The sequence below is a fragment of the Tiliqua scincoides genome, chromosome 2 (genome assembly GCF_035046505.1).
Source record: "Tiliqua scincoides isolate rTilSci1 chromosome 2, rTilSci1.hap2, whole genome shotgun sequence".
Classification (NCBI taxonomy): Eukaryota; Metazoa; Chordata; class Lepidosauria; order Squamata; family Scincidae; genus Tiliqua; species Tiliqua scincoides.
This window is the reverse complement of record NC_089822.1, coordinates 106,432,087-106,445,847: the sequence shown is the minus strand read 5'-3', so window position 1 is coordinate 106,445,847 and position 13,761 is coordinate 106,432,087. Positions and strand designations below refer to the sequence as shown.

General features: G+C 44.1%; 1 protein-coding gene across 1 annotated transcript in view; it reads left to right on the top strand.

The window, feature by feature from the left end:
- Positions 1-13,761, top strand: part of CFAP91 (cilia and flagella associated protein 91) — a 32,710-nt gene that overhangs the window by 6,777 nt on the left and 12,172 nt on the right. The window contains exons 5-11 of the mRNA XM_066616107.1: positions 1,592-1,648; positions 7,779-7,960; positions 8,314-8,491; positions 10,401-10,558; positions 11,907-12,089; positions 12,376-12,518; positions 13,291-13,407. Coding sequence (XP_066472204.1) covers positions 1,592-1,648; positions 7,779-7,960; positions 8,314-8,491; positions 10,401-10,558; positions 11,907-12,089; positions 12,376-12,518; positions 13,291-13,407 — 1,018 coding nt within the window. The remainder of the gene's footprint in view (positions 1-1,591; positions 1,649-7,778; positions 7,961-8,313; positions 8,492-10,400; positions 10,559-11,906; positions 12,090-12,375; positions 12,519-13,290; positions 13,408-13,761) is intronic.

Below are 13,761 nucleotides of genomic sequence, written 5' to 3'. Positions count from 1 at the left end.
TATTATGTTAACATAACCAAATGCATCAGTGATGTCAAAACACATGTGAAGAGCAGATTCTTTCATATTCCTAAAGCACCAGAGAAGATTTCACTCCTAGTTTCCATGGTTTTGTTCCAGAAGCTTTGGAAGAATCTGCAGTGGTAATTTCTTGCTGTCCTGTTTCAAATGATAAAACCTGGGAGTATATTATTTTTGAGGGATTCCTAAACTAGGCGTTCTACCTTCTTTGATGCTTTTGGAATATGAGAGAATTGGTCCTTCTTGTGTAGGATACCCTAGAAAAGCGTGGGCTGGATCCCACCAAGAAAAGCCTCTTGGGTGCAGTGGTGGTGAAGCCTTACTTGGCCACCTCCCTTCATCGCACCCAGTCTTTGTGGAAACGTGCACTTGGCAACCCTGGGAAAGACACAGAGCTTTCTGGGGCATTCGGCTGCGTTTCTACAAAGATTGGGTGTGATGACGGGAGGCAGTGGGGCAGAACGGTTAGGCTTTGCTGCACCATGCCAGAGAGGTTTTTCTTGGTGCACCCCAAGCTATATTTTGGAGGCCCCTGCTCTAGAATTTTAGACAGTGTTGCTTCTCTGCTTATGAGAGCCTTGCTTGTAGCGTAGAACACTTGAGGACATCAACTGGACACCTGCACTTGGAGGAAGGACAGAATATAAATCCAAAATAATTAAGTAAAAATAGCTGAAAAGTAAATAAGTAAATAATAACTGAGACACTTAAAAATGCTTGTATTTGCATCAATGATTGACTTATTTTATTTATTTACATGGAGAGTCCATGGTGAAGTGATTTGATTATGAAGTGAACTCATTGTAAAGTGAGGATCCACTGTATCTTAAATAAGATTTTAGGGCACATTCCAGATTGATGTGCTGGTGCAAGTCCCTTACGCCTGTCCACGAGTGTTGTGAACATGCTGTAAAGCACATTCGCGTCTCCTGGAGAGTTGGCTGGGCCAGTGCATGGATGTGCTCTGGCTTGTGGAGGCCATATCCAGTCTCCACGCCACTGGACCCAGATAAAACTGTGCCAGCTGAGGGCGGCTGGTGTGTGTGTGTGTGTGGGGGGGGTTTGAGAGTATTTCAAGGCAGTTGGAGGATGGGTTGGTGAGTGGGCCTGGCCTGGGAGGGGGGTGAGACCGGCCTGGGCAACCTTGGCCAGATCCTACCCTCCTTGCTAGCCTGGCATTTCACTGGGTTGCTCGGATCTGTGCAAGTGAAATCGCTGTTACAGATTCGAATAGCCCTATTGGGGTGGCTGCCACATGGTATGGAGTAAGGGGAAATAAATCCCCTTACCCTGAGTTATGCTGCAACCACCACCTATGCTCTGCTGGATACAGTGTAGGCCAATTGACCTGACTGTTTCAGCACAGGATAGAATTGGGCTGTCTGATATTTTTAAAAGCCAAAATATGAGAATAGTGACTATTGTTTGTAAAATAGCTGAAAAGTATCGGTTAGGTACTGAAGAGTAGCTAAATAATATACTTGCTAAGAAACATGCGGCCTTGGAGAGCTTTAATAACTGATGCTTTGCTTCATTGGGTTACCCTAAACACACTATTCTGTCTTTGCAGGCCTTTCATTCCGTTTCATAAGCCAATGCCACTGAATATTGTGTATGCCATGTCAAAGTAAGTAGCAGGAACAGAATGTCACAGACTTCAGGTGATGCTCCATTGATTTTTCTAAACAATGAAGTGGTATTGAAAAGCCAAGGAACAGTATCTTTCACTGGAGAGCTGGGTGAGGGTGAATAAGTGCCTACTAGATCTCCCAGTCCCCATAATGACCATGTGCACATGCAGTGAACAAAAGAAAGGGAACAGGGCTGTACAGAGCTGTATGGCATTCCCTCTGCACGTGGCTGCTGCACCTGCACTAGGATGAGTCAAACTTGCTCAAACTGTAGAGCACGAATGCACATTCACAAAATTCCACATACAAGTCAAAGGAACTCAAAGACTAGATCCCTGCCACAGTGGCGTAGCTAGCAGGGGGCAGACAGCCCTGGGTGCCACCCTTAGAGGGTGACAACACTAGTGACAAAAAATTGTGAATCTGTGAATCACGTGAATACATGACACATGAATCCATAGATACAGGAGACGCCTACCCCCACCCTCTGGAAGGGGGGGGGACACTCACCACATAGGGGGGGGCGCAGGCCCAATCTGTAGTTAACAGAAACCGTGGATTCAGGACCCACGGATATGGCGGCCCCCCCGTATTAAAAAGCAGTAGTGGGAGACACCCCTAAGACCTTGGAAACTGTTACCAGTCAAGGGAGATGGCAGAACTGCCATGAAATGGTCAGACTTTCATGACTGGCCACGATCCACTGGAGAACACCATCGATGAAGAATGCCAAACCCACAGTCTGTGCCCTCGGTTTTCTCATACACCTGCATTCATGCATACACTTGTAACATTAATCGTGAGCAAAATCAGAAAGTAGGAGGCAACAGCTCTTTACTTTGATCTGAATGAGACAGGCATTTCAAATATAGAAACAGTTTGCTGAGAAAAGAAAACAGAAAGTCGACAAATTCAAAGCAGAAAAATTCCCTATTTGAAATTAGAGACAAAATTACAAAAAACTCTAACATAAAACTGCTGGAGTTGACGATGTCTAGCATCTGGTGGTTCATGAGAGCAGTGTACAAGTAACTGTACATATACTGAGACAAAGAGTACAAAATCTCAATCTAGCTGACCCTTTTATGGGGTTTTGAGGGATTGAGATGCTACTGTTCTCAGCTAATTCAGTGGTAGGAAACCGTACTCAACTGGAACCCAGGGGATACCTTGAGTGGAAATGGGGAACAGGGTCACACACACCCAAACTTGCCTTGATTGTGTATTAGTAAAGGCCCAATCCTATCCAGCTTTCCAGCACTGATGCAACTGTGCCAACAGAGCGTGTGCTACATCCTGCTATGGTGGGGAGGCAGTCACAGAGGCCTCCTCAAGGTAAGAGAATGTTTGTTCCCTTAACTCAGGGCTGCATTGCAGCTGCATCAGTGCTGGAAAGTTGGATAGGACTGGGGCCGTAAGAGTATTTATATACCACTTTTCAAATTACATAAATGGCCCTTGCTTTTGAGTATACTGTACTTATACAGTAAGTACAAAAAGTGTACTCTGGGCAAAAGTGGAGTCTATCATCACAACCGACCATAGAATTTGTATAATCAACTTAAATGAAAAGTGAGCCAGTGTGATATAATGTCTAGGGCTGGTTTATGACTATGGCAATCTGAGTTCAAATGTCTGCATGACCATCAAGCAAATTAGGTGTTCTCAAGCACCAGGGTTAGAGGGAAGTGATCACTAATAGTAAGATCCCCGATGTCAAACTCTTTCACATGTGGTTTCAAAGACATGGACACGAGAGCATAGTCTACGACGCTTGACCCACGGGGGGACATGTATGTAAATTCACCAGCATTGGGGTACTCCTTTAGCCCATTAAGCCAGAGCAGATTAGAAATAACAGAAAATCTTGCAAGGGCCAAGCCATTAGCATTGTAATGAGAATCCTTTGACCATCTATCTAACTTACAAAATGAGGGGAAAGAATCTTCTTCATCCACAATCCATGCTCTAGAATAAATTTGATTAGAGTTTCCAACCCTGGAATTCAGGTCGCCCAGCAAAACAACCTCAGCTAGAGGATGATTCCTCTTGAGGTCATCTATACCAGTCAAGAGGTCACTCCAGAGCTGGGATCTCTGAGAACTGTCAAGTATAGGGGGGATATAGACGTTAACACATAATAAGTCAATAGCTTCACAGGATATCATTAAAGCTTGCATCTTACAACACCCCGAAGTTGTGACTAGGGAGCAAGGTTTAAGATGCTCTGCCACCAGCATGGCTAAACCTGCTGATGGGCGCCCACTAGAATTAGGTTTAATAGCAGGGAGCAAAAAAGCTTTATATCCATTAAGATGCAATTGGCCCTGGACCCATGTCTCTTGCAACATAATTACATCAAAGGTTCTAAGATAACTTAAAAAGTCGGTGTCATTTTCCTTGCGCCTCCATCCTGCAATATTCCAGGAAAGGATTCTCAAAAAGGGAGAGACCAAGTCAGGAGAAGGGTTGATCAGTCAAGCTTCATTCATGGGCAGGTTCTCAATTTCCAGGGGGGCATGAGACACACAGCTAGATGAGGCTAAGTTAGCCTCCATGAGTAACACAGAATCTCTTGAATTAGTAACATGTTCCCTGGGTGAAGTAGTTTCTGATTCAGATTGATGACCCAAAGCTTGCTCTGGAAGAACCGAAGGATGCGTTCTGCCAGTCAGAGCTTCCTTATTAGGACTAATAAGTTCTGCTCTAACTTTATCCAGGCATTTTATTATGTTTGCTTGTTCCATCCTTGGAAGGCTCTTGAAGGCATTTATAGCTCCTTCCACAATCTCATCTTCTTCTGGAGAAGGGGAGGGAGGCAAGTTTCCTCCACCTGGGCTCCTGATGGATCTCAGCCTGAATGGGCAGCTTCCAAAGGGAGTCTGCTTCTAGAGATGATGCTTGAGGGTCTCGTGGAGATAAACTCTCCAAAGATGTAGAAGAACATTGGATCAGAATAATGTTTGTTAATTCCTGCCAAACCATCTCAATTTTTTTGACCATCTGTAACTGCTTTTGTTGAGGGAGAGCTCTGCATGCCTCCAGAGCCTCTCTGGTTAGTGTGTCCTCGTCTATATCCAGTTGGAGCAGCAGGTCCATGGACTGGGAGCTTGTATCACCGCTGTGAGGACTAGTATTCTGAGGAGACGTTGTAACTTGTGAAGAAGCGTTGGGCAAACACTGAGTGATATCACCAGTGTCTGAGATCTCTGAGCTGAACACAGAATTCCTCAGGAGATGATTCCTGACACACACTGTGTCTGAGGCAGGCAACTCATCCTGTACCTCTGTGGATGAGTTTGTAATCCTCACAGGGCAACTAGGAATGGCAGGCATTGTCTCCATTGGGCAGTCTAACCCTGGTGCTTGATCTATACTCGGGGAGAACACCAGCACACCCAGGGGTTGAAGTAAACACAGAGAGTAGTAGCAAAATCATAGTGAACAACACCCTTTCTTTAAAGTTCCATCAGTTAATTAGGGAATTAACAAGTATAGATTCATTATCATCCATTTTGAAGGAGCCTGACCCCTTTGCCCAAATTCAGTCATTTGAATGCCTAATCGACCACATCCTTAGAACCCTGGGTTCCAACCCTAAGCGGAGCACTGTACATGGTGTATCCGATAAAAAGGACTGGTTTGATAAAGAATGCAGAGACCTCAAGGCATTGATCAGAGCAACTTATTTGGCCTTCAGAAAATCTAATGCTCCATGTGAGGCAGTTAAATATTTTTTCTACAAAAAACAATTTAATGTCTTACTGGTAGATAAAAAGCAGAAGTACACCCATGCCCAATGGATCAAGTTGTTGCAAGCGATACAGCAAAAAAATAACAAACAATTTTGGGCCGTGGTATCAGGCTCTCTTAGCTCCAAAATGGATGACCCAGTTATAATCTCTTCTTCTGTATGGATTAAACATTTTTCAGAACTATTTTTTGATAAGTGCAAATCCCCAGATACCCAACCTGACTTCAATTCATCTGATCTACCTACCTGGCCCCCTGTGATGCCCATGGAGATTATACAGATAATAGATCAATTGAAATCAGGGAAAGCTGCTGGACCGGATCTAATACCTCCTGAACTCTTAAAATGTGACCCTGAGTGGTGGGCTCACTTGCTTGCACCCTTCTTCACAATGATCGATAGGACTGGCTTAGTTCCCAAAGATTGGGTCTCGGCAACAATCATCGCAGTTTTTAAAAAGGGTGACCCTAAGCTCCCTGCAAATTACCGGCCTATCAGCTTGCTCTCTGTAATAGGCAAAATTTATGCGAAATACCTAAATAATAAGCTTTTTACCTGGACCAACTCTAAGGATATACTAGGTCCTGAGCAATCAGGATTTTGTCGGGGCAAATAAACAATGGATAACTGTTTAATTTTATCTCACCTAGTCTATAAACAGATTAAGAAAGCCAAGGCAAGACTCTACGTGGCTTTCCTCGATCTAAGAGCTGCATTTGATTCCATTGATAGAGATCTTCTTTGGTCTAAATTAGCCAGCATGGGGATTGATAAAAGACTATTGATGTTAATTAAGGTCTTATACTCTAACACATCATGTAAAGTTAGATATACCAGGAGTGGTAGCCTCATACACCCCATTGCTATAAACAAAGGGGTTAAGCAGGGATGTATTTTGGCTCCCATGCTATTTAACCTGTTCCTGAATGATTTAGCCCCAGCCTTGAAGACAGTGGATGGTCACTGCCCAATACTTGGGTCCCATCCAGTGCCGCTATTACTGTATGCGGATGATGCGGCTCTTATTTCTCGAACAAGAATTGGCTTAAAACGTCTACTTAATCTATAGAGTATTTTACATCCAACAAGTTACAGATTAACTACTCTAAATCTAAAATCATGGTGTTTGCCAACAATTGGAAACCATTTAAATGGTCATTTATGGGCAACAAAATGGAACAGGTAAAGACATTCAGATATTTAGGCATTAATTTCCACTATAAGCATTCGTGGGTTTTTCACCGTAATGCAGTCCTAAATGCATCAAAAATCTCATCCCTTGCAATTTCCCGGTTTTTTTTTAGCCAAGGTAACAGATATGTCCCGGCTGCTTTAGAGGTATTCAAGGCTAAGGTACTTTCGCAAGTTCTTTATGGCTGTCCAATCTGGCATAAGGCCTTGAATCATTCAACTGAGAGCATACAGGCCTCCTTCCTGAGGAGGATCTTGGGTTTTCCCACATGTGTTCCATACTCTGCTATGTGTCTTGAAGTGGGTTTTATTAGACTCAAAACATTGGCTTGGCTGAGATCAGTAAAATTTTGGCTTGCAATCCTCTTCAGTGCTGCCCCATATGGGCTAATGTACCACCTTCTGGCTGATTCAGTACTGCCTATGTAGGTTGCGGATTTACTCACCAAACTTAAATCGATAGGACTAGACACAGCAAGTCTGGGTATGATTGGTTTAAGCGAAGCCTACAAGACTATCAAGGAAAGATTGCTCGATATTGAGCGTCAAGAGCTACTCTGTGCAGCTAACACCATTTGCTCCCCTCTCCATCTGCACATCCCAGTCAGCTTTGGGAAACCGGCTTCTTTCCTTTATCACCTGCAGTGCCCACAGGCTCGCAGAGCATTCTCCCTTACGAGATGCAATGCCTTTCCATCAGCTCTGCTAGCGGGCAGGTTTTGTGGCACTCCCTACACAGAAAGAAGATGTACCTGTGACAGGAATTGTGTGGAGACATTACATCATATATTTTTTTACTGCCCACTCCATGATACCCTTCGTAAGATCTATCTGGCTCCACTGCTGAACAAAATGCAGGGCTGGGAGGATTCATTTAAATTACAAACTCTTCTTTCCATAGAGGAAACTGACTCTCTTGACAAGGTTGCCAACTTTGTTTCTGAGATTCTGGCAGGACAGAATTCTGGGTCTTCAGCTATATTATGGTGAATGGGGGGAGGGGGTATTGGATGATTACGAGTGTTTTATTTATTGTGTGTGTGTTCTGAATGTTTAGTGTTTGGTTGTTGTTTTTTATTTCCATTATCTATGCCAATAAAGGTCTTATGTATGTATGTAGGTGTTCTCAGGTTAAATAAACAAAAATAAAAGAGCTACTGTTTGGGTCTTTTGACTTTTAGGCCTGAGCCATACATCCATCAAGGGCTACCCAGAGACAAACCAGCCTATCTTGTTTCACGCACAGTGGGTACGCAGACGGACTACCGAGATGGTGAAGCTCAGACAGATCCTTATAGCCCTGAATACATCGTGCCTCCTGGTTCAATACCAGAGTTGCTAACTCTAGTCACACTATCTTGGGGTGAGTTGAGCAAAATGCTGGTGATTATATGAGGAGCACAGGAACAGTTTTCTGTATGTCAGAGGTTAGTTTTGTTCCTGGTGCCTGATGCTGTGTTGCTACATTTTCAGGTTCCACCTAACAAAAGATCTTGGGCTGCAATTCTATACAAACTTTCTTGGGAGTAAGTCCCATTGTGTTCATTGAACACAATGGGACTTACTTCTGAGTAGACATGCATAGGATTGTGCTGTTGGTTTATTCCTGGATCGAATACCTAACACTGTATTTATTATATCCCACTTAAAACATACTTCCAAAAAATAACCTGCTGAACTTCATATAGGTTGATTTCTTTTCCCTGCACTTTGAAGGGCGGGGACTTCCAGCAACTCAGGCGGAAGTGGAGGTAATTGAACGAGCCCGAGAGAAGCGAGCATGGGAGGCAACCCTTCCCCCACTGAGCGATGCAAAACACATTGCAAAAAGGAGGAGAATGATGGAAGAAATGGAGAGAAAAGAGTGGGCCTTCCGGGAGGAAGAAATAGAAGAGTAGGTGCTCAGTTTTTACCTGCCTATGCTCTTAATCCTGGTCTCATGGAATCCTCCAATTCAGGTGTGAATCAAGTACCAGGAGAACTGACTTATTTGTGAAAAGTGAGGAGGAGCTCACTGGGTGCCCCCACTCTTCCTTACCAGGAAGCCTAGTCTCTGTTCTATCCCTTACTCTTAGAGTCGCTCAGCACAGATTTTCTTTCATGTCTTTGATTTTGAAGGGCTGAATGGGCATCTTGGGTTATTTCCTCCTCAGAGTCACTGCTACAACACAAAGGCTCATAGGAATGGGCCTTGATATGAAGGCAGGTCTAGATAGCATGAAGCACCAATCAACACAAGCCACCAACCATGAATCATGGGCTGCCAGGCCTTGAAGACCCCCCTCTCTTGAAGTCTTAGGCAGGTGGAAAAAACAAGAGTTTTTGAATCTTTGGTGGGATACCAGGGTGGACCACTGGGCACTGCAGTGATTGTACATCCTGGATATATTTGCAGTAGACCTTAGGTATCGGCTACCATTCAGGTCTGCAAAACCTGCACCAAACTGAGCACACCAGCCAGATATTGTGGCTTGCAGATTCTTGACAACAAAGTTTATCCACGATAAGCAGCAAAAGCAAGAGTCCCTCATAGGACTCAATGCATGGACGGTGGACTGTGTTTGTCTTCATGCAATGGTTCTCAAACTGGTGGGTTGCGACCCCCCCAGGGGAACTGGAAAAGGGCCATTCTCCTGTATGGAGAATGGCAAAGAAATTGGCAGCAATATAATCACGCCGATTATGTTGCTGCCAGGCAGGAGGGGGATTTTCCAATCACTTGGGGGTAACTATGGCTCTCCACAGGGTCTGGGGAGCCTGCGACCCCCTCTGCAGCCATCCAGCATCTTCAAAGTCTAGAGCTTCTTTGCTATAGGAGATTCTCCTTGAGCCCTCAACCCTCTGCTGCTTTGTCCTCTCATCATAGACCCCTAAACTAGGCTTTTAATGCCTTCAAGGCAGTCCTTGCAAGTTCAGCCCCTTTCCTAGCTTTCCTGAGCCACACACTGGAACAGAATTCCCCATGATGAAAGTGATGGAGAGAGCTGTGCCACAACTTACCTGCAGCCATAATTCTGGGAATGGCATCTCTTGCCCCAGGAAGTTGCATCCAGAGTGCTCCAAGACTGGGTTGCCCTGTTCCCTGGGACAAACTTGGACACACATATACCTGAAAGGTGATTGGTGTTTGTACCTAGTTCAGTTTTACAGTCTTCTTAAGCTAGGCATGCCCCCTTGGATTCTTGTTTTTAAAATCTGTTCTCTAAATCCTGATTGTGCAAGAAACAATGGCTGTATATCTAATTACTTAGAAACCATTTGAGATACTATCTTTATCTTAGTCCACTTTAGAATGAAGTTCATTCTAATCAGGCTGTAATCCTCTGCACACTTCCTTGGGAACAGGCTTTAGTCTGGAACTTACTTTTGAAGAAGCAGAGGATCCGGCTGCATCTCTTATTGTTAGCTTCTTGGCATTCCTCCTGACTTCCAGATTTCCTGTTCAGGTGTGTAGGGGGAGAAGTGTTGGTGATTGTGAATCAGCAGTCTTGCTGCATGCTGACATGCTCTCAAAGTCCAGCTCCCACACATACAGGGTTTGTCTGCATAGTCAAATACTTTCTGCTCATGCTGCAATGCTGTACATACATGGGAAGTTTGGGAGGGGGAACAGGACTTCGGAAGCATGGGGGCATACGAGCTGGGCTTGGTGTGCTCTTGTTCCCCCCAATCATGTGGATGCTCTCCACGTGAACCTAATGTCCGCCCAGGGCTTCAGTTATTCTGATAAGACAAGGATGACTTGAATATTTGGGAACTGTTGGACATTCTTCTTTATGTGTTTGTTTTTTCTTGACTTGAAGACTGCAAGAGGTTAGACTAGAACTTTTAAAGGCACTGCTTCGAAAACGGGAAGAGAATCGCAATGAACTGGATGTCAGTCGTTTAGATGCCCAGTGGTTTAATCTTATGCAAGAAAAAGAAGAGAAAGCAAAGAAGATTCAACATGAACATATAAAAGGTAACATAGAGGAGAAAACCTACATCTATAGCCTGATCACCAAACAGGCACATAGCCTTGAATTTCTCTTTGATTAATCTCTCTCCTTTGCCTCCCAGATTGAATCTGTTGCCGATTCATGTTGTTTCTGTCTCTACAACATTTTAAAAAAAACATATGGCGCTTTCTCTCTCATCAGCACAAACTCTGGTCCATGCTCTGATTCTTCCTCACCTTGACTGCTGCAACCTTTCCCTTTCTTGTCTCCCATTGTCTCACCTCCATTCCCTCACCTTTCTCTATCGCTCTGTTGAAAACAAAACCATTTGTCTCATTGCTGTGAATATGTGATGCCCCTTCTTAAATCCCTGCTCTTACTATCTTACTTAGTAAGATTGTCTTACTATCTTCTCCCAGATTCTATCCAAGTATCTTGTCCTTATCTTGCCCTTCTTATCAATCTGCTCTTGTATCCAAGCACGTATCTTGTATCCTTCTGTGACCTTTGTGTCCACTTCCACCACCTTCATCCACCCACAAGTGTCCTCAAATGACTCCACCCCTTATGCCTCCATGATACCACCTGTCTCTTCCTTTACACCTTAATGCAGGGACTTTAAGAAAGGAGATCCATGCTGGTTGAGAAATGGTAATTTGCAAAACAGATTGCAAGGCTCCTTCCCCACAACTTGAACTGCAATCCTATGCACACTTTTTTGGGAGAAAGCTCCATTGTATGCAATGGGACTTTTGACTAAAGTAATATATACAGGTGGCACCTCCCACCTTTCACTGGGAAGAGGATCAGAGTGTTGCTGGCTTCCCCCCCCCCCCAATCCTAAGCAGTTAAACAGCAAGCAAAAGATATGTTTGCTGCTGTCTCTTCCTTCTTGCCACAAGCAAGGGGGAGCAAAGGCTGCCATTCAAAGCCAAAAACAAGGAGAGGAGGAGCTATGGCAGGGAAGGGTTTCCCAGGAGAACAATCTAGATGTGTATCACTAAACTCATGTGGGTTTTGCAACCATGTGGGTTTTGCAACTGTATGTTCAAAAACCCATGTGGAAGGCTCCAAACTCATGGAGAGGGGGGCACATGGGAAAGAGATACTTGGATATTTCATGGCACAAAACCCATGAGATAAGAAAACTCCTGTGGGTATTTCTTCCTCATGTGTCCTTATTCCATGAAAAATGCCCCTTATCACATGGATATCTGCACATTTGGTTTGGACCCAAGTTTCAAGGTGACCACTTTGCATTTTCACCAAAGCATACATACACATGCCCAGCTCACCTCCGTTTTCCAAGCCATGTAGTGAACCTGCTGCGTTGAACCTCTGGATTTTGACTGGAGTTAAATTCCTTTTTAGCAATCAGAAGACTAATAGCTAAAGGAAAAAATGTTGAGGGAAAACTGGAGAGAAGAAATATCATCAAGGAGTACACTAACTATGACTCACAGCCGTATGCTCCTTTATCGAGAATTGGGTACTTTCCGGACAATCATGCAGATCGCTTCATAGTGAAGAACCCCTTTCTCAACACTTATGATGGTAAGTCATATTAAGACAGTCTCCCTTCCCGTATGTGCTACAAGAGCTCCCAAAGAGATGGGTTTTTCTTTTCAATTAACGCAAAGGCAGCTGCATTTGTGTGCCACATAAGCAATGGCAATAGCCGTGTCCCCATCAGTGAAACCAAAAGAGCAACTATTTTGGATGAGGGGCACCCTGTCTGTTTTGGAGCCTGGCTGCTTGGCAAGGCCTCATTAGATTCCGCTGCTTCTTTTTAACATAATTCAAACCTCTCACCCCCATGCTCTCCTTCTGCATTTCCTAGGATTACATCAGCTAGAAGCATCTCTCCCTGCCTCCGTCACCCAGCCCCAAACCGAAGCTCCAAAACCCAGGAGCACCACCACTAAGGATGGGTTCATTAAGCGATCAGCTAGATTAGAGATGGAACTGGCACAGGTTTACCAGGTATTTTGATACTGTGAGATCATATCAGCTCTTCCTGCCTGAGTTCTGTTTCCTGAACAATTCACTTCTTGGCTTGCCAGCTTTAGTCAGTACTAGATAATAAAACTGGGGGCTAAGGAGAATCCATATCAGATGTTTTATTGAGCATGTGGAGGTTGATATTTGAGCACTATTACTTGGTCATCTTTTTGTCTTCATCCCATCTTTGCTTTCTTTCTCACTGGGCAACTGGGAAAGGAACACAACTAGTTTTTCTTTCTCTCCACCCCCCCCCACCCCTTTCCTTTTCCTTTCTAGCAGTTTAGACAACCATTGAAACGGCCAATTCCAATGCAAAACACGGATCAGAAATTTGAAATGTTTTCTAAATCTGCAGGAAAATTTGGAGTAAATAAAAGAAGGGAATTATGAGATACTGGGTTTGGCCAGCTTGTTAGAGCTTGTTCCTTGAATGCCACTAACCAGGAAAAGGTGAATTTGTGGACACAGTCCTAACCAACTTTCCTGCACTGGCATAGCTGTGCCAGTGGGGCATGTGCTGCATCCTGCAGTTGGGGGGCAGTCATGGAGGCCTCCGCAAGGTAGAGCAATGTTTGTTCCCTTACCTTGGAGTTGCATTGCCCTTATGTCAGTGCTGGAAAATTAGTTAGGATTGCGGCCACAGGCACACAGTGCTCATCAGCTATATCAGTGTGATGTGCAAAATGAAAGTACAGTAGGTTCCAAAATCTTTTTGTTTTTAAATATGCACAGCCCTCTTACTTCTTTTCAGATAATTCAAGACAAGAAAAATCAAATGATGGAGCCAGAGAAGCCACTTCGTTTCCTTCAGAAGATAGCAAAAGCCATTGGTCGTCCTTCCACTCCAACACTGGAAGCACCTTCACTAGTAGGTGGCATTTGGGCGGCACTCTGTAATAAGTTGTACAATTAAACCAACAGGAGAGGGTTATTGTTATTTCATGTAGAACCCTTTGCCTTCTACAATCCAGTTTTTAAGAGTTACCAGCAGCATTCCTTTATGCCACTGAGTGGCCTTTGCTAAAAGGGTTGTTGTACACTAGAAGGAACATTGCTGCGCCCTCCTTTTCAACACTGGAAAACTGTGTACTTCTGTTAAAACAGGATATGTTTATGTTAAATATCACCTCTCATTCATGAACTGAATTTGTCTTTTCACATCACAGTTTATAGATTTCTGTGGCAGGCAGTTTTAAGCTGTGCAGTAATCTATTTGGGCTGC